The sequence below is a fragment of the Parus major genome, chromosome 2, assembly GCF_001522545.3.
Source record: "Parus major isolate Abel chromosome 2, Parus_major1.1, whole genome shotgun sequence".
NCBI classification, from domain to species: Eukaryota; Metazoa; Chordata; class Aves; order Passeriformes; family Paridae; genus Parus; species Parus major.
The window spans coordinates 7391346-7410598 of record NC_031769.1 but is presented as its reverse complement, the minus strand read 5'-3'; the positions used below and the strand labels follow the sequence as shown (position 1 = coordinate 7410598).

Below are 19253 nucleotides of genomic sequence, written 5' to 3'. Positions count from 1 at the left end.
GAATGAGCCTTCCCTGGCCACAGCTAGTTCACAGAAGAGTTAGACCTGGAGACATAAATGGATTTTATGCTTTCCTGGTCCAGAGATCTGTCTGCACCTATTGCGGCAGCTCTAGCATATCACAGAGCTTTTAACTAACCAAGACATTTGGGGGCTTTCAGAGCCTTTATTTCCCTGAAAGCTTCCTGTAAGCCAAAAAAGAGGATTAGAGCCAGAACTGGTCTAAGAGTACAAGCAGTTTACCTGCATTTGTCCTCAGCTTAGGCCCTAATGAGAAAGTCCTGACAGTGACACCTGTTTGTCTGAATCCCAACTCCTGCTTAGTACTCAGTAGTTGAAATCAATAGAATAAACATACTCTAGATATCAAATCAATATGGGTTGTTTTTGTTTTGCATTCAAGAGTGGCAGACAGGTACTTAAGTAACAAGTATCTCATTTCATAATGTTTCCTGCATGGCATAGTCAATCTGTAATTAATTAAGATGGCTCCAAGGTCATCTTAAGATTGATCAGTTAAGAGCAGCAGTGGATTCATCTCTTGATGTCTTTAGATTAAGACTCAATATTACCTTAGCTCAGAGAAGGAGTATTTGGGGTGAAATCTATGGACAAATTATATGGAAAACTGACTGGAAGACCTACTGGTTTCTTCTTGCCTCAAGGCTGTTATAAGAATGCTGTCAGAACACATTTTTCAAGAATATCAGTGTAAGTTCTTCATTTCATTTGAAAACAGGTGAGAAATAGAAATCAGGTTCCTTCTGAAAGTGGGAGTTCAATCTGGCAACAATAACTAGTTGTTTGCATAATGCAGTCATATCCATGTCTAAGCACCACGAACATCCCAAAGCTGCAGCCAGAAATAAGTGACAAATACATTCAGCTTCTCTGTTTGTACTGTATCACCAGCAGATAACTTTGTCTACCTGTGTCTGCATTTAAGGATGTGCAGGCACCTGCCTTTCAACCACCCTGAAAATGCTTCTCTGAGCTCCAGCATTTGGGAAGGTCTTAAGGCAGAAATGTGCTCCCAGGCTGGGGCTGCTTTTAGGGACAAACAATGGAATGATCAATTTTGCTCCCAGTGCTCCATGTAGAAGGTTAATCTAAGTGGCCTTCTGGCCTTACACTCAGTAAGTTGGAGGAACTGCTCTGAAGGTGATGCAGTTGCTGTTAAAATATGTCAACAATGAAATATTTTTCAATCGGTTTTAGCACTAAGACCCTTGGCTACATATGAATTTCCCTGGTGGCACAGGTGGGCTGGTGTAGCTGCTGCCCTCTGTCTCTGCTCCAGAATAGGAACCCTGAGTCACTGCCTGCACTGAGCCAGCCCTGGGTTAACTGAGTCAGGAGAACCTGTGTAAAACAGTCGTCTTTAATGGACTGTTCCCAGAAAGATCAGCACAGGTCACCCCCAAGACACCAGAGTTTCTGTGTGACCATAGTGATGCATCCTCAGGCAAGTGTCTTCTGCCCATTCCTCCTCCTGGATGAGTAAAGGAAATATTTAATTATCTGGACAACATATAGAAAGAGAGTGATATGATGTCAATGTGTGTGTCAATGTTTTACCAGCACAAATTTAAGGTTTTCACTCTACTCAAAAGCACAAAGCCATAAATGAATGCTGGGGATCATCTCAGAGCAGTACCCAGGCTCGTTCTTCACACTGTCCTGTAATATCTTCTGCAATGCCACCAACTTTAGTTGCCTTTTTCTGCATTTCTGCATTAATATAGTAAAAATAAATACAAGTGTTAATGTTATTTGAATAACATAAAAAAAATTGGCACAAATAATTCCAGATTTGCTCATTTCCAGAAAAATTAATTTTGGTTACTTTGAGTTTCATTAGCTTTTTTGCAAGCCTGCATGAATGAAAGCCCAGGCTCAAAGGAAAATTTGCATTCTCTATTGTTTTGCTGATACTGATTTACTCCAATGGAAAGCCTGTAAATGATGTAATCTTGACAAGCTACAAATAAGGGCTACAGGGATAATTACCCACCATATTTCACAAATATTTTTTCTCAGACTCAGAAAATACACAGAAATTGGTAGGTCCCTTAGTTGGAGCAGAAGCAAGGACTTCTCTTGAGGTACAAAGAATGGAGTCTATAAATTATAGTATCACATTTTATTTGTGGCAAATTATTTGTTCTTTCCCAGAGCACTGGGAAGACCTGCATTCTTCTTTCCTGGTGCAATACAATCAGGTCCAAAACTCATTAGGAAAGTGTTACAATGTTTTATATATGTATTTATATATGTATATATATAAGTATGTATATTTAATTTATATAGAGGTGGTTATTGGCAGTCTGGGGGAAAGAAAGAAAGAATTTATTTGTAAAGGTGAATGAACCTTTCATATTCCTTAGCAGGTAACACAAAGGAGTATATCTCCTCTTTTACCACTACATCTCACTTCTGACAAAAAAATGACCTCACATTCAGATGTGCTAATCAGAACATTTTCCCCCATGCTCCTTTATGCACAGTTATAGCAAAGGTAGAACTTGCTACTTGGCACTTATAAAAAAAAAATGAAGTAAATTTGTAACTATTATATTAAAAAAGAAAACTGTCAAGCAAATGACAAGGGATTTTCAGTGCAGTTCTGGAATTAGAAGAGAATCGAAAATGAAACTACCAGTTCCAAAGGAGCCTTTTAGGATTCAGTGTTGCTGTACAGATAATAAGAAAGTTTTTAATTATAAATCATATTTGCCATTGCAAGCAGTCCCACTGAAGGAAAGAGGAAAAATGCATAGACAGCTCAAGCCAAAACAGAGCCCTCTGTGTACCTGTTTTGCACATTTGGATTCAGATTAAAAAGCAGATCTTATTCACATTAAGAAATGGGAATGGAGATAATGCAGGCAGCATGCCTTTTGGGATTTTCAACAACTTTCCAGGCACATTGAAACTAGCATCAGCTTCTGTAAAACACTGGGTACTTTGTGAAGATATATTTTGTTGGAAAAGTAACATCTAGAGAGCCAGCTGCTACCAAACAAGTATGTATTATTAACAAAGGACAAAGAAAGCCTTCTGCTCACTGGAGTAAAATACATATACAGTTTAATCTGAGCTCCAAATTTAATTAACTCCAAGATAAAAAAAAAATCAAGCTGTTGTTTTTTCACAAGCAATTATGCCTAAATATGATATTGTAGGTGTGAATGAATTTTTCATATAATCATTTGTGCACACAGATAAGGCATTTATGTAAGCAAAGACTAATTGTCTGCACAAATCTTGTCAGCTTGGTGGGCTTTTACCTCATGCAAGCAACATCCAACACAAAATTTAGATCACAGTTCTTCTGGAAACATGCTTATTAAGTTCTCTGGACAGAGCTCTCGCAGTTAAGAGTTCAGAGGAGTGTTTTTAGCACAGATAATGTACTGTTGATGTGACACATGACTGGTGATGACAAACACGTGAACATGGCCGGTGTCACATCATCTCAGAGCACTCTCACCAGCAGGGAAGCACCAATGGCCTTCCCCTGCTCTCCCTCTGGGGACACTTTGGAGGCCCTGTGAGGTGCCTTGGTGTGGGTTCCCACCTACCTATGCTCCTCTGGCTTGCAGATGGACTTTTGATGGGCCGATGATCCCTGGGATGGGGCTGGAAGCATCTTGCAGAGTATGAATTGGGTTCCCCCTCCTTCCATTGTGACTCAGCTCGTGCAGATGAGCTTTACTCATATCCTGACAAATCCATATTGAGGCTAAATACATGAGAGCACTTTGCTCTACACCTGAGCAGTGAGGCCAGCCCACCGATTTGACTTAGTTCTGTCTGCTGACCTGCGAGCAGAAGCTGGTATTTATTTCTGGCAAATTCAGGGGATATTTTTCTTGTTCAATAACATATTTTTCTTGTTCAAAAACATATGTTTTCCATCTAGTTTTCTGCTCTTATGGTCCGGAAACAAGATCACACACATGGTGTGAAACTGGATCTATTCATTTTTTCTAGAAGTAGTCTAATTGCTAAAATTGAAATAATTTCTTGACAGGTGATTCATTAAATACATAAAGAAGTAAAAATATGTTAATTAATTTAATTCCACTGCTTATTTAGAACTTAAGGGGAAAAATTTGTGACTCCTGACAGTAGTCTTTTCTTCTGGGAGTGGTCATTTTGAAGCTAAAAAGTTGTGAATTAAGAAAGCTATTTCTGTGTGAGAAGATTAGTAGCACTGCTGATAGTACAACAGCCTCTGTGTGCAATCCAGTATTGAGATCTACAGAATTTCTCATCAGGGCCATTAGAACTGACAGGTGTTTAAAGTGCTACCAGGCAGGTTTTCTGTAGAGTTGTTGCTGTGCGTTGTTTCATGGCACATAATAGAAACACCCCTGTTCTGGCTGTGCTGCACAGCTGGTCACCTGCCTGGCATCTGCTCCAGTTGGGCAGGACTTTCCAAGTGCTGCTGTCACCAAGCACGGCTCTGGGGCTCTGTCCAGGAGCTGCCTCCAGTGCTCACTCATCTGGGGGAGGGAGGGTGGGATGGTTTCATTCTTCCCATTTCTTTGGAAAATAGTATCAATATGGTTGAGGAACATCCAGAGGATTTAGGCATCCAGTGGCCATCGCTGCCTTGTGCCTCAGCGAAGTTACTTTTACTCCATTCAGGAAGAGGAGAACAGACCCAAAAGTCCATGTCCCACATCCCAGGTCAGGGGAACAACAACTTTCTCTTTGCTATACAGGACCAAATTTATGAAACACTTTTCTTCTGGTAAACCTATTACAGTAAATTCTTAAATTTTCTTTTTTTTTTTTTCACATTTCATTACATCCACTTCCATCCTGTGGATGGAACCACCCTTTATTCTTGAATTTTTATCATAGTTAAAAAAATCCTATATACCCTTAAGGATAATTACAATTACCCTTATGTATGGGTACTTTTTGTTTGTGGAAAATTGATTTTGCAATGATTTGACATAGGAATCTGACCTTCTATTTCTAGAGAATTTTAAAATTGTTGTGATTTCAAACAGCAAATTCACCTCATATTCTTCTGATTTGACTAGCTGAACAAATAGAAGAGCCAAGATGGTCCCACCTGATAGCTGCAACTCCAGCTGAAAGTTTGGGAAGGGGCAATATTATGAAAACTGTGTGCAGGTTGTTTGCATTATTTTTTTTATTTTTTTTTTTTGCTAATATTAGCATAACACTGTTTTGAAATACTTGTAATCTTGGAGTTATATGAAGAACCAAAAATTAGGTTACTCTGGAAAATCCGAAGGATAGGAAGGCTGGAGGAACTCATTAGAGTAACAAAGAAAATAGGTAGAGAAGGGAAATCAAGAGAACAAACCCTTGGAGGACAAAACTTTAGTTTTCTTCATGTGGAGTGGGAATATGTGATAATGTAGAGACTCAGATATAAGGAAAGTATTCCTGTGGGAAAGGGCAATTTAATGATTGCACCGAGAAAGATGAATCTATGTAGTGAATGACATCAGAAACAGGAAAGAACTCAGAGAATTTGGAATAGAAACCTGAGAGATAGCTATATTTATCAAAGAAAAGAAGTGAAAATTACCAATGCTGGAAGATGAAGACAATTATAGAGGCAGTGAAATCCAGCAGGAAAGGAAGCTCAGGAAGCAGTGGTGTTAATGAAATCTGATAGATCAAGAAGAATATGAAAAATATTTTGCTGCAGGTGAAGGAAGATTTTGGTCAAAGTGGTCCAGTTTAGTGTGAAGAAGTCAAAATGGATCAAAGTTGGAGTTGGAAAGAGTGAAGATTAGGGAACTAAGAAAGCAAAGGCTGGACAGGGCAGCCTGGAGAGCAGCAATAAAGAAAAGCAGAGCTCAGAGAAGTCTTTTCAAAGACAGTCCAGGAAATACAGGACACATTAGAAAATTACCCTAAACATGGATTATTAGAAAAGATAGAAAGCGAGATGAGAATATAAATTGTTGAAAAAAAGGGATAAATAGATTTAAAAGCAGATGGCTATTTCTACTATTTTTTCCTGCTCCACAACAAACCATATAAAAGTTAAGCACTTTTTAGTTTGATTTTCACTTTAAAAAGAAAATGCCATCAGGAGGGTGGGCAAAACAGTAAAACCTTCAATGAAATGTTCTTTCTGGAGTGGAAAAAGAGCAAGTGATAGGTTGGGTATTTCTTACATAGTTGGAGTAGAAAGGGGATGATGTCATGTGGAGATCCAGGAGACCTGGGTGAAACCTTTATCATGAAGGTAAATAAATGTCTTGTAAACCGATTTGCAGTTTCTACCATAATTTCAAGAATAACATATGTAAAAAAAAAATAGTTTCCTCCCAGGAAAGTGAGGCAGGCCTTGCAGGCAGGAGGGAAAACAGTAGGTGTCCTGTATTTTTATTCCAGTAAATCTCACAATGCTATCTCTTAACATTGCTCCAAGTACGGGAGGGAAACATTGTCCACATCAAAGTATTATGAGGGGGTTCATAACTCCTTTGGAAAACAGCATGCTTATTACATAGATACAATTATAATGTCTATGTTTTAAACATCCCTGTCAATGCAGCAAGGTTTAAAATATATGACATGAAGCAGGCTCTGAAAGTGCTCATTTCTTTCTGTTGACTGTAACTTATATAAAGTGATCATTTCTGTTTTCTATTATCGAAAATAGTTAAGATACATCCCCAGCTAGATGGGAACGGTTCCCTATCAATGTAGATGGATGCTTTGCAGTTTCTGAGGGAAATGCCTTATTTCGGTGGGACTCGATGACCTTATAGGTATTTTCCAACCTTAGCGCTTGTGTGTTATGATTTCGGGAGCAGTCGGTACGTTCACTGGTGAGCTGGGTGCTGGAATACACACCACAGCTATTGGCCAGCAGTGGCGGCTGAGCGGCCCCGCCGCCATCACCCGCGTCCCCTCACGGCGGGGCCGAGGGGCGGGGCCTGACGGGGCGGGGCCTGGACGACCCGAGGGGCGGGGCCAAGGGCTGTCGCCTTCCCTCCCTCTTCCCTCCCCCCCCAATGGGCGGGGCCGGGTATCCCCGCTGCCCGCCTCTGTCGTTCGGGGCGAGTCCATTGCATCCCGCGCGGGGGGAGATGCGGACCCGGATGCTGTCTGCCGGTCCGGTTCGGGGAAAGAGGGAGGAGCAGGGATAGCGCCTGTGCATCAGAAGCGGGCGCGGCCCTGCAGCAGCTGTGGTGGCTAATCGGGCGGGGGGAGCCGCTTTGTGGGGGCGGCTCTCCCCTCCCCCTTCCACCCCCCCTACGTCCCGGCGGGGGATGGTGTGTCCCGCAGCGCGCGCCTTGCTCGCGCGGTTCGGCGGCTCTGCGGGGGGAGGGGGACGGGAGAGACCCGGGCCCCGGCGGGTTTTCTACAGTGAGCGCGGGAGAATAGCGGGCGGGGGGGGAGCGCTCCCTGCTGCCACCCGGGACCATGTTGGCGGACGACGAGGAAGAGCTGAAAGTCCCGGAGGAGATGTTCAAAGACGTCAAATTCTTCGTGGTGGGAGACATCGACCCCAAGGTACCGGGTCATCCCTTCAGATCATGCCCGCCTTCCCCTTCGTTCTCCCCCACCCCATCCCTGCGGGGGGGCACTGTGGAATCGTCCGGCTACCACGCGCGGGCTCGAGGCTCGCGCCGCCTCACGGGGAAAGGGCGGGAGTGGGAGGGAGCGCGCCTGAGGGACCGTGAGGGATGGCTGGGGGGGAGGGGAGGCGGCCAGTCCAGACCCCGGTCCCGATCCCGGCCCCGATCCCGGCCGTGCCCGCGGGAAGCGCCGCCGCCGCCGCCATGGGAGCCGCGGCCCCGCCGCGCAGGCCCCGCCAGAGCCTCCTGAGCGGAGGAGGAGCGGGCGGAGGGACTTCCTGGGCCGGGCCGGGCCGGGCGGGCAGCGGGGGCAGCGGCCGCCGCCGCTGCCGTTCCTCCGACTCGAGCACTCGCCAGGCCCGGCCCCTCCCTGTGCCCGGTTTCGTACGGGTACACAGGGACAGGCCATGGGGAAGGTTCGTCACGGGGGGCCGGACTGGCTCTTCCCTCCCACACAGACCTTCCCGCCTTGGCGCGGCCCCGAGCATGGCCCTGGTACCGCCCCGAGGCCGCCCGGTGCGGTGCTGGTGCAGTTTAGGCCAGGGACCGCCCGGCCCCCTGTCCATGCCCTGGAGCAGCGCCCTGAGTAATGCAGGGGGCCTTTGGGGGAATAACGCCCGTGCTGGGCGAAGGTGGTTGAAGCAAAGTTTCTGTGGCGTGTCCAATTAGACAGGTGTTGGGAGTGCGCCGTGCAGAGTTCTAGGACGGCAGCTTCCTGCAAGCAGGTTACTGCATGCTTCGCGCTGAAGTTAAAGTCTTTGCCTCTCTGGTATTTGCTGCATAAAGTCTTAGCTCAGCGTTGGGTTCCTTTTGCCTCCTGCCCTGGCACTCACTGAGCTTCGTAAGCCTGTAAGTGAACTGGAGACACAGGCACTGGTCTGTTCCGATGGTTTTCATTCCTATTGTGCTGAAAGAGATACAATCTAGGAAGAATGCAGTTAAAAATCAGGATGAAAACTTCTTACACGCAGGTATCTAGGTACAAAATTTCGTTGTTTAGGCGTTAGACATAAAATTTGTGATAGTGGCATAGCACTCTAGAAACAAATTCCCGTACTTATCAAAAAACCCTACAGCAGCAATGTTAGTATGTGTATGAGGATGAGTGCAAAACTCCTGTAGCACTCTTGTATATCATTTGTCGTAGGAGTAGTATCCTGAAAGGCCTGTTCTTAATTGTGTGTTGACATGGGAGGACAATGAGCAGATTTCTTGTAGAGAAAGTAGACAAGCATTCTCTTAAACTGTTTTTCTTTCTCATGTTAAATTTTATTCTTTTTTGCAGTCAGAGTCATTGTCATAGGGCTTTGATTTGCTTCATATTCCGTGCACTGAATTTTCCTCTGCCTGGCTTGGGAGGCAGAGCTGGGTCAGAGTGAGGAGGTGAGCTGGGCTGGGCTGAGCTCAGCAGAGCTTGGGGCCAGCTCCTGGGAGAACCCTCTGTACTGGCTTTAGCCCAGCTGGCAACAAAGCACAACCCAGCTGCTATCTCACCCCCACCCTTACACAGTGTAATGGGGAGGAGATTCAAAAATTAGACTTATAGGTTGAGTTAAAAACAGTTTAATAATTGAAAACCAGGTAAGGTACAATAGTAATGGTAAATAATAATGGTAAGAAAAAGGGAAAAAAAGAAAACCCCAAGCAAGTGATGCTTGCAGTACAATTTCTCACCATCCACTGGCTGATGGCTGACTTCATTCCTGAGCCCAGATCAGTCCTTATGGATAACTCACCCAGTTGCTATACTGGGCATGACATGCTGTGATGTGGAATATTCCTTTGGCCAGTTTGGGTCACCTGTCCAGGCTGTGCTCCCTCCCAGCCTTCTTTGTACCTCCTCACTGGCAGAGCATGAGACATGAAAAAGTAGTCCTTGACTTGGGATAAACACAACTTAGCAAAAACCAAAACATCAGTGTGTTATCAACATTATTCCCGTTCGGAATCCAAAACACGGAACCTTAGCAGCTACTGAGAATAAATACTATATTATAAATATATATATATATAAAATAAATAAATACTGAGACCAGGACACCCTCCTGTGGGTGTCCTCTGTTATACCCTGGGGCACCTGAGTGTGAGGAGCGTTTATCAGGTGTGTTTTGAGCCAAGACAGAATGCAGGAATTGTAAATCAAACTCAAACAGTTCTTAGGGTGAAATTTGTCCCATTACTGATACACAAATTGCAGATACATTTGGTGCTTTTTTACGTGGACACCAGCTTGATTTTGCAAAGAATATCTTCCATCTTCTGGGGAGGAGCACACTTTGATCAGCTTAAATTTCTAAATGGTTTTACAGAAAACAGAAAACCAGTTACCATAATAAATATTAAAACAGGCCTAGCAAAAGTGAGTACACTAATCAAAACATATCCCAGAATAAGGGGAAAAAAGTAATTTATTCAGGTGAATAACTGCATGCCCACTGCCTGTTAAAGCATGTGCAGCATAAATTGGAAGGGAAACAAAAGTCTGGAATTGTGCCGAAGTTTTCTTTGGCAAATGAGGGAGAATTAGGCTGGCTCTCAACTTCAAATCCATTCTATTTCATTGGGTGCATTTTGTTCCTCACACCTTACTGAGGGTGATGAGTAGATATCAGCTATTCTTTCTCTTTTAATAAATGCTCTTCCTGCTTTCTTCAAACATAAAAACCCAAACCATCATGTTTTGGAAACACCAGTTAAAAATCAGTATTTCCTTTAGAAATAGATAAAAACTAATGCAATGCAGCACAAGGTCTTTGAACAGGATATTTGGGTTTTGGCTATCTTGTTTAATTTAATTTTATGCCCATTGTCTTACTTCTTAACTTTGAACTATTCCTTGTGTTTCTTCCAACACAGATTTTAACGCGAGAGAACAAGATAAAATTTTCATTCTCCCACAAAAAAAGAAGTTTCATTTAATTGGTATAAACCAATGCCTAAAATGCAGGATTTTTACAGTGTTCATATTAAGGCTTTTCAGCATTCTGTTTTCTGGTTACAGGTATATGGTTGATATCAGTGTGAGTGAGTTCTTTAATTGTGCCAATACAACTTTTCAGTCCAGGCACTACTTAATCTGAAGAAGTTGTGTATTCTGAGAGGAGTTTTGAAGATGACATGAGCTAAATTAGGAAGAGACTTTTTCATGACACATAAAATAATCAAATGCCTTATTATGTATCACATTTATAGTGTTTAAACTACTACATGAAGCCATTGTAACTTTTTGTATAAGCAGATGTTTTGCACAAGTTCTGTAATGCAACAAAAAATCATACTTTTAGCACATTATTTATAGCTTCTTTCTGATGCTGTCAGATTTGTGTTCTCAGTTTTCATGACGTTCACTCCTTTTTTTAGCCTTCCCCTAAATGAGCAGTTGAATGGGATTGTAACTCAGGGAGAGCTGTGTGAGACAAGGAGCTCATGTGCTGAGACAGTTCTTAAATACCTTCTGTTTTCAAAAGTGCTTTATTTGGAGTTAGCTTCTCCTTTTGGAATGATAGCATCCTGTGTTTCTTCACAGTTAACTGGATTTCAGGCAGGAAGGTGTATCATGATTTAGGGGATTGGTGTGCAAAATGGAAACATTCACTCCTGTTTCTGGCAGTGATTACAAGAGCAGCAAGCTCATGATCAATTTTCTTGGTTATTTTAGATTAACTCTTGGTAATATTCATCCATTGCACAAAAAAAAAAAAAAAAAAGTTTCTTTTTGTTTGCTTAAATGGAGTTTTAAAGTCAGGCACTTCAGTCAGGAAGTGCCAAAATTGTGTCCTCAATGAGTGGTGATTTTCCATCCCTCTTTTTCTGCTTGGCAGAAATGCTTTGTAAAATAGCTTGATGCTGTGTTTTGAGTCTTTTTCAGTGCCTCTTTGTCCTGGTGAATGTACAGGATAGGGAGTAATTGCTTAAGGACCAATTAATTAATTTTTTGTTTGATGGATGCATTGCCTTGCTCTCTGCTGTTCACTGTTGTGGGCAGAGCATTCTGTTTTGAAGGGAATGTCCCCAGCAGGTTTGCAGGGATATGCATCTGTCCCTGGTACGTTTTTGAAGATGAGCATCACACCAGTTTTGTTCTACATCATGGTTTCTGAATAATAAAGGGAAGATGAAACAATGACCTTAAATGGCATTTTTATCTTTTGAACTCTTTTAGACCATAATGCTTTAAAACATTTTTCTCTTCCTCCCTTACCTTCTCCATTCAAATGGAAGGCCTGGTTTTTGAGGTGCAGGGCTGGATTCATCACACAGATCTCTACAGCAGAGCTGAGAGAACACTGAACTCTTGAAGCAGCATCTGCTGTTTGGGCCTTGCAAAACTGCGAGTGAGATGCGCTTTGGTAGTTGGGAGGTGCTCTGCATTCTCAGGACAGAGCAGTGAGGCACTTCAGTTACAGCTCCTGAAGGTAACTAATTCAAGGAGCATGAGTCCTACTTGTTGGAGTTTTTTTCTGTATTTCATGAAATCACTTAATCCTTAGAATTCAGCCTCTTATTTTAAAACACTTCCAGAGCTACCCTATGCAAAAACAAAGACTTAGAAGAGCTTGTTTTCTCTGCCTAAGGGAAAACTGTTTTAATATGTTTTTTGAGGAATTCATATTTTGGAAAAACCTTGGCATTTCCCCAATTTCTAACCCAACATTAATTGTTTTGAAAAGTAGCTCTTCAGATGCAATGATGAAAATATAGAAGAGGTATAAACGTTTGGCAGTCGGGTTTTAAACGTGTTGGGCAAGTTCAGGGAAAGTTCTGACCACCTACAGGAGGACAGCCAAGAGAGAAGGTCATATCCATCCATCCATCCATCCATCCACTGTTAGTGTCTTCTTACAATAATATTTTTCTCAAATAAAAGTTGCTAAAAATTGTTGACTTCTCCCTGTTCTCTTTTGGCTTTAGGTTATCCAACTTCTGAAAGCTGGGAAAGCAAAGGAAGTTTCTTACAATGCACTGGCCTCACATATTATTTCAGAAGATGGGGACAATCCGGAAGTTGGAGAATCTCGAGAAGTTTTTGATCTCCCTGTGGTAAAGGTGAGCGACTCATCCATGATATTGTCAAAGTACTGACATAGATGCTTCATTGTTATAACAAAATACTCGTTTTTGGATGATGACCAAATAAAACTTGTCTTTAAAAATCTCACATTCTTGTCACACAAACTTTTATCCTGACTTGCAGACTTCTGTCACAATTCTGTTCTCTCCTTGTTGCTCTGTATCTATCAATGGTATGGATATTTTTTAGTCTTCTGCTTTGGTTTTTTTATCAGATTTTTCTTTCAGTCATCTGTGAGATGATGTCCTATTAATTCTTCTTTAGAAATATTTCTGAAGGAAAGGTTCTTAACAAGCTTCTGGCAGTGGAAAGCCTCAATTTAGAATAAGTAATAGATTGCTGAAGGTTTTTTTAAACACATGTAATTGGCAAAGTGCAAAATGATTTTGTTGATTCTGCATATATGTACTATGCTAATTATGGACTATAGGAACTTGTAGAAAATTAGGGTTTTTTTTCCTTCTTATTTTAGTTTTTAAGGGTTTTTTTAGTCTTGGTTTTTTTCTTAGACTGGAATTGCCAGTATTTTGTTACTACTTTCCAATAGCAGGGTATTTTTCACTGAAAAATTATGGGCTTCATCTTTGAATATGTGAACTTGTCACTCTGGAAGTCATGAGAGAGATTGGAAGAAATAACACTAGAATTTCACTGCTGATACCTTTGGGTACGTGATTTTGGGTTATTTTTTCCACACAGGTATAGGTAACAGTACAGAATTTTGATGGGTTTTGTCATGAGAGTTCACCTGATAGTGTAGAACTGTGAATTAACTCTCAAAAATGAAAGGTGCTTGGCTAGGGACCTTTATGTTTATAGTGGGTGTGCTGGTTAATTTTTAGTTCCTTTTTCTGAAGTGTTTTTTGGTGTAATTTTAACTTTATAAACGAGGAAACTGCTGCCATTTTCAGGAGAAGGAAGGACATCAACATCATAGAGAGCACTTCCTGCTTTCTAATGCCACTCAAATGATTTAATTTGCTTTGTAACTGCCAACTCATTTGCCAGATGAGAGCAAATCCTTCACTAATGTCACTTGGCTTGACCTGAAAACATCACAGCATGATCTGTAATCAGGAAGATCAGACTAAGTATTAAAAGGACTGGAAGACAGAGGCAAAGGCAGCTGCTAGTTATAGGGGAAAAGGAAGATAAAAACTTAAGGGAGGAAAATACCCTTTTTTGTTTTTTTTTCTCCTGAGGATTGAGGAGTTGGAAGTTAAGTGTTTTTAGCTATTTTTTTGTTATGCCTTGTAAGGGAAAGAGAATAACAAGAACTGGGATGCCATAAACAGTTGCCACAATACGTTCTTTTGTTTGTCTTTTGAGGAAAAGTAATTCCATACTGAATGTGATGTCACTCTTTGCCCTTCCTTATCTGCTGCATTGGGATCAGTGTCCTACATCTCTGTTTGCTGCCACCTCCCTGTGTCCCTTTGAGCCCTTCTGTCCCAGAATAATGTCGGGTAGGGGCCTTCACTGCTCAGCAGCCAGCATTTTTCTGTCTTTAGAAAACTCATTCTGTGTAAGGCTATGTTCTTCACTCCTTGGTGATGGGTGTAGGGTGTTATCTGAATTGTTTCTTCTTACAAGCAAAAACTGCAAAAAGGGAGAGTATGAATAAATACTGTAAATGGCATGAGAGAAGGGGGTTGCTGCACAACCTTTGAGCTGTCTTTATGTGAACTCTTGCAAATAAATGAAGTCTTTTTTGCAGACTAAGTGCAGTGTGAAACACTTAGACTTCCAAAGCTGGGAAACATAGTAAAACTGGCTATAGCATGAACTTGGAAGGGAATTCAAGTTTTGTGCATGTAGTCCAAGGATTTTAATGTCTGCTGGTTTTTGGTTTTTTCAGCCTTCCTGGGTGATCTTGTCTGTTCGCTGTGGAGCTCTTCTGCCGTATCCTTTTAAGTTCAAAACTCTGTAGAAAACATGTTAAAATGGGTATCGTTGAAGGATTCAAGACTATTTCAAATAGGTACTGCTTAAACTTCTAAAATGATCTCTTGTGTTTTGCCTGCCATGGTTGCAGTGTGCTTGGAGCTGCTTAGTCTTCAGTTTTCCTGTCCCTTTGCCTATTTTGTGCTTCATAGGCTTTTAGAGGACAACTGTTATCAAATGGAAAACAAGAGCTGGTAGGTGCAAGAATTCAGATGTTCATTTTAGGAATTCAGGCCTTAATGTGCTTCAGAGATTCAGAATTGCTGTTTTATACCCAACAGTTTAAGGTGTGTGCCTTTGCAACTCTGTGTTTCTGTGCTGTGGTCTAGGCTGGTGATCTTGGTCATTTGTGTCTGGACATAATAAATGCTTTCATTGTGCTTTTATCACTGGGCTGAGTGTTTAGTTGCTTACGTTACATGACACTAGACTTTCTCCCTGTCCGTGAGGAGTGTTCACAAAAAAAAAGCTTGGAATTAGCTACATTTCCTGGCTCAAGTAACCTAACATTTCAGTATTGATGTTCTTTCACACGAAGAAGTGGCACTATTAAAAAATTTGTCTTCTGTCTGCAACCAGGATTTTTTAAAAGGGTACTCTAAGAGCTGACGTTATTGGATACCCAGAAGAGAAATAAACAGATGAAACAATGGAATGATGCAGTCCATAACTAAATTGTAGCTCTAAATGTGGGAATGTAGCTCTCAATGGCAATTGCTCAGGAAGTCTTTATTGTGGGAACATTGAAATGGTGAAATGAAAAGACCAGGTCTCAGTAGTGTCTTGTTCTTCAGTTGTATGGAAGAAGGAAGTTTTGTACACCTGTCAGCAATAAATGTGTCCTTGGACCTTTGACTTTCTAGCATTTCATGTCCTTAGAACATAGTGGGTTTAGGTTTTACTCAACCTTATTGTGCCCACTAAAATGGGTTGTTAAGTCTTTGTTTTATCCTGTTTCAGTCTCTTTATGACTTCTAGTGCAGTGACATCTGGCCTTTCATTAGGGATTTAGGTACTGCCATAATGAGAAAAATACAGTCCTTAGTAGGAATAGCTTAGTCTTTCCAGCTGATTGCTTTTGGACCCAGTTTAGGCAGAAGTTTGAGATTCTGCATTTTTGTCTTTATGTTTTAATTTGGTAATGCTCAAGGTGGTAATTGAATTTCTGAAGAGCCAAATCCCAGAAACATCTTGTGTCAGTTAGACATATGGATCTAATAAGAGCCTTACGGATTTTATATTGCCTTACTAGTTCTGGTGCTTATTTGATGGGCATTTGCCTGTCAGTTGCTAAAGGTAAAGTTTAATATAGAAAGATTTAGTACAATGTAAAGGCAGAGTAATTTTGTCTGTTTCTTAGTGGAAGTTGTTTTCACCAGAGGGAACTTAAGATGGCAGAGTGTTGCCCTGTGCCCTGCTCCCTGACGTGTGCAAAGTCTGATTAGCCTGCAGTGAAAGGGAAGTAACAGAAAAATGAAGCTGGAAGCAGACTTGGTGAAGAAAGAAAGAGTTTCATATGTGAAAACCTTGGCTATAATGCCTAAAGAGGGATGGCAATTTCTTTTTCAGCAAAAGCAAGAATGAGGAGGGTTTTTTTTTTAAATGGCCTTGGTATAGATGGAAGAGAATCAGTGCACTTCTGAGCTTTTGTTGATGGCAGAAAGAAAAGTGAGTTTTGCTGTATCCTCTCTGTTTTGTTTTATTGTTATGCTGCTTGTAACTTTTTAAAAAAGTATCTTTCACTCCTTTTTTGGAGAGTGCAAGCTCCAGGCAAACGGATGGACCTCTTAAGAGTTAAATACTGGCTGTTTCTGCTTTATATGCTAGCAGTAGGTACTCAGGCAGGGAGTAGACACAGGTACACGTTTGAAAGATCCAGTACTGAATTTCTGCCTTGGATGAAATGGAGAACAATTTAGGATGTTCATCAGGCTTGAAGTTTTTGAGGTATTCTGGGTTATGGCAGTAAATTATTCTTTAATTTTAAAGTGCTCTTGGCTTTGTCACAGCTTGCTGTGTGCTGCCTCTTCTAGGCATCAAAATGTGAGGGTTGCTGGTGCATCTGTCAACATCACGGGGAAAATAATTTTGTTTCGTTTAAAACATCTCAGTGTCTGCATGTAACACAAAGTACACCTGTTTCTGTAGTAGTTTTTTTTTCTGACAAATGGATTGTGGTGCATGGATCTTAAACACAAGATCATATCAAAGTGTGGAAAAGGGGGGGAAGTTGCAGAAGTCTGATGATCTGTCTGTCTTTTCCAGGTCAGTTCTGGTTTAGAGTGTTACCAATATTGCAGGTGTCCTGATTCTGTTTGTACATCAGATTTTTTTTCTTGATGCATAAACTTTAATTGCAAACAGACAGTGTGCTTTCAAACATGGAAGTTTTTGAATGCTGAAATATTTGGTGTTATCTGAGAAGTACTGCATAGGCTGTTTAATTTCCTTCTAATGTCCCTCAGGAAACTCATCTAATTATTTTGCATCCTTGACACCTGCTTTCCAGTGTAAATGGCTTTTCTCCAGAATCATGTCAGATCTTTTTTGGAGTCACTGCTTGTCTCTCTCAGGTAAGAAGTGAAGCATATTTCAGTCTACTCCAATGTCCATTTTATACAGGAGGTTTGAGGAGAGATGGCAGTTTTTCTCTTGTACTATGACTTTTTCCCCCTTTGTTTTCTCTGTCTCTTTCAGGTTAAAAATTACTCTCTAGTAGTTTTTTTTTTGTTGCATGTCTTTGACACCTTTTTTATCTCTAACTTTTTTTGCTAATTCAGTATTTAAAAGTGATAGGTAATATATCAGCCAGCCTTGTAAAAGATATGTTGTGGATTACTAAAATTCTTCCAGCTGATGACAGCTGGGTGCACAGAACCAAAAGGCTTTTTTACCTTCCTTTTAGGTTTCATCTGAAGACCGAAGTACGCTGTGGGCTTTGATTACTTTTTATGGAGGGAATTGCCAGCTGAGCCTCAATAAGAAGTGTACTCATTTGATTGTGCCTGAGCCAAAGGGGGTAAGAGTTTATTACATGTACAGTTCTTCTCGTTGTAGCTCTCATTTGCTTTCAAATAGTCAAAAATTTTCCATCTGCCTGAAGTTAGAATTCTTAAGACTGTTCATTAACAACTAAATTCAGCAAAATTAGGCATTGCAGCTATTCAGTTTGTACTTATTTTCTGCATGGCTTTAAGCCTGATTTATTCAAAAGATGTCCAATTTCACACTGGTATTTGAATTCCCGTTTGAATAAATTATTTTATTTGTTATCTTGTTTGTCTTGGCCTAATTTTGATATATCACAGTCATTAGTGATTGTGATTTATAAATCCACAGATACGGAATCAGTGAAGAAAAACAAAAGGCAGAATTGAAATACTGAAGAATAAAACATGGGCTGGCACTGGGAGAAGAGAAAGTGTGGCTATGGGAAATGAATGCTTTTCCTTCTTTAAAATATAGGAACCTCTGTAGGGCTGGATTCTTTTTGGTGAATATGTGTGTGTGTTGGTTTTGGCTTTTTTCTTTTTATTAAGTGCTTGATATTTCTTCTGTGGACTGTTCAGAAGGGTGTATTGAACACCCTTCTAGTTGTCCCTTTCATCACAATAGAATAGAATGCTTGTATAAACTTTATTACCTAAAATTCTGTTTGTAAGAGACAATGAAATACATTAAGAATCATACTTTAATAACTTACTTAAAAGCTTGAATAATAAGCTTTTTAGAACAAGGGATGTTGTCTTTAGCTTGTGAGCCAAGAAACTTAGAGGTATTACCTCCCTGTCTGTAGGGTACAAATACTTTAGTGCACACAATCATTGAATGGGAGCAATTCTGTGAGATTATTACTTTTTTCTTCCAGTCCTGCTGCTCTGATACACTACAAGGGAAATGGCAGCAGTTTGTAACGAGAACTATTCTGTCACTAGGAAGACTTAGATGATTGATCTGACTAGTCACGGGATGATAAAACAAGATCATTAATAATTCTCACCAGAATGGAAGAATAAAATCTTGTGTTGGCAAATAAACTTGATTTCATCTCCAATCTCTTTATTGTGTCTGAATGACAGTTTCATTGTAGGAAATAACTCCAGAGAATCACTAAATTAATTTTCTCTGAATTTGCTTGTTGTTAATTTATATTGTTTGACAGAAGAAAATACCAGCTCAATCACTTCAAAATATTAGATCTTGAAATAAGTTTCAAAGAAAGTTGTTCTTTTTCTGTACTGTCTTGATGTATATGAGGAGTTTCCATTAAGGAGGATATTTGAATAAATAGGACACTCATTCTATGTCTATCTATTAGGAAAGGAAATTGTGAAGCTTTAAGATTTAAGCTCTATTCCTGATGAAATGCTTTTATTCAGTAATCAACTTTTAAATACTTGTCTCTATTATGAAATTCGGACTTTTTCCTCTAATGCTTTTTCATAGTGAGGCTGTTTTTTTTTTACTTCTTTTTTTTTTTATAGTGGATAAAACATATAAACTGTATTTAGACTTGATTTAATGTCTTCCTAAAATCATATACATTTTAGTATTGACCATGATGTTCCTTGCTGCTGGGCAGGAATATTTTGATGATTGGGTTAGAGAAGAATTTTGCAAGTGGAGACATTCATCTTCTGCAGTTCTGC

The 19253-nt window shown here is 40.6% G+C and overlaps 1 protein-coding gene across 1 annotated transcript in view; it reads left to right on the top strand.

Annotated features, from left to right (window-relative positions):
• The first annotated feature begins 7152 nt into the window (after positions 1 to 7152).
• PAXIP1 (PAX interacting protein 1) overlaps positions 7153 to 19253 on the top strand; it is a 29761-nt gene continuing 17660 nt past the window's right edge. Inside the window, exons 1-5 of the mRNA XM_015619508.3 lie at positions 7153 to 7524; positions 12501 to 12635; positions 14519 to 14562; positions 17114 to 17177; positions 17510 to 17623. Of these exons, the coding sequence (XP_015474994.1) occupies positions 7435 to 7524; positions 12501 to 12635; positions 14519 to 14562; positions 17114 to 17177; positions 17510 to 17623 (447 nt within the window). The 5' untranslated portion in view covers positions 7153 to 7434. The remainder of the gene's footprint in view (positions 7525 to 12500; positions 12636 to 14518; positions 14563 to 17113; positions 17178 to 17509; positions 17624 to 19253) is intronic.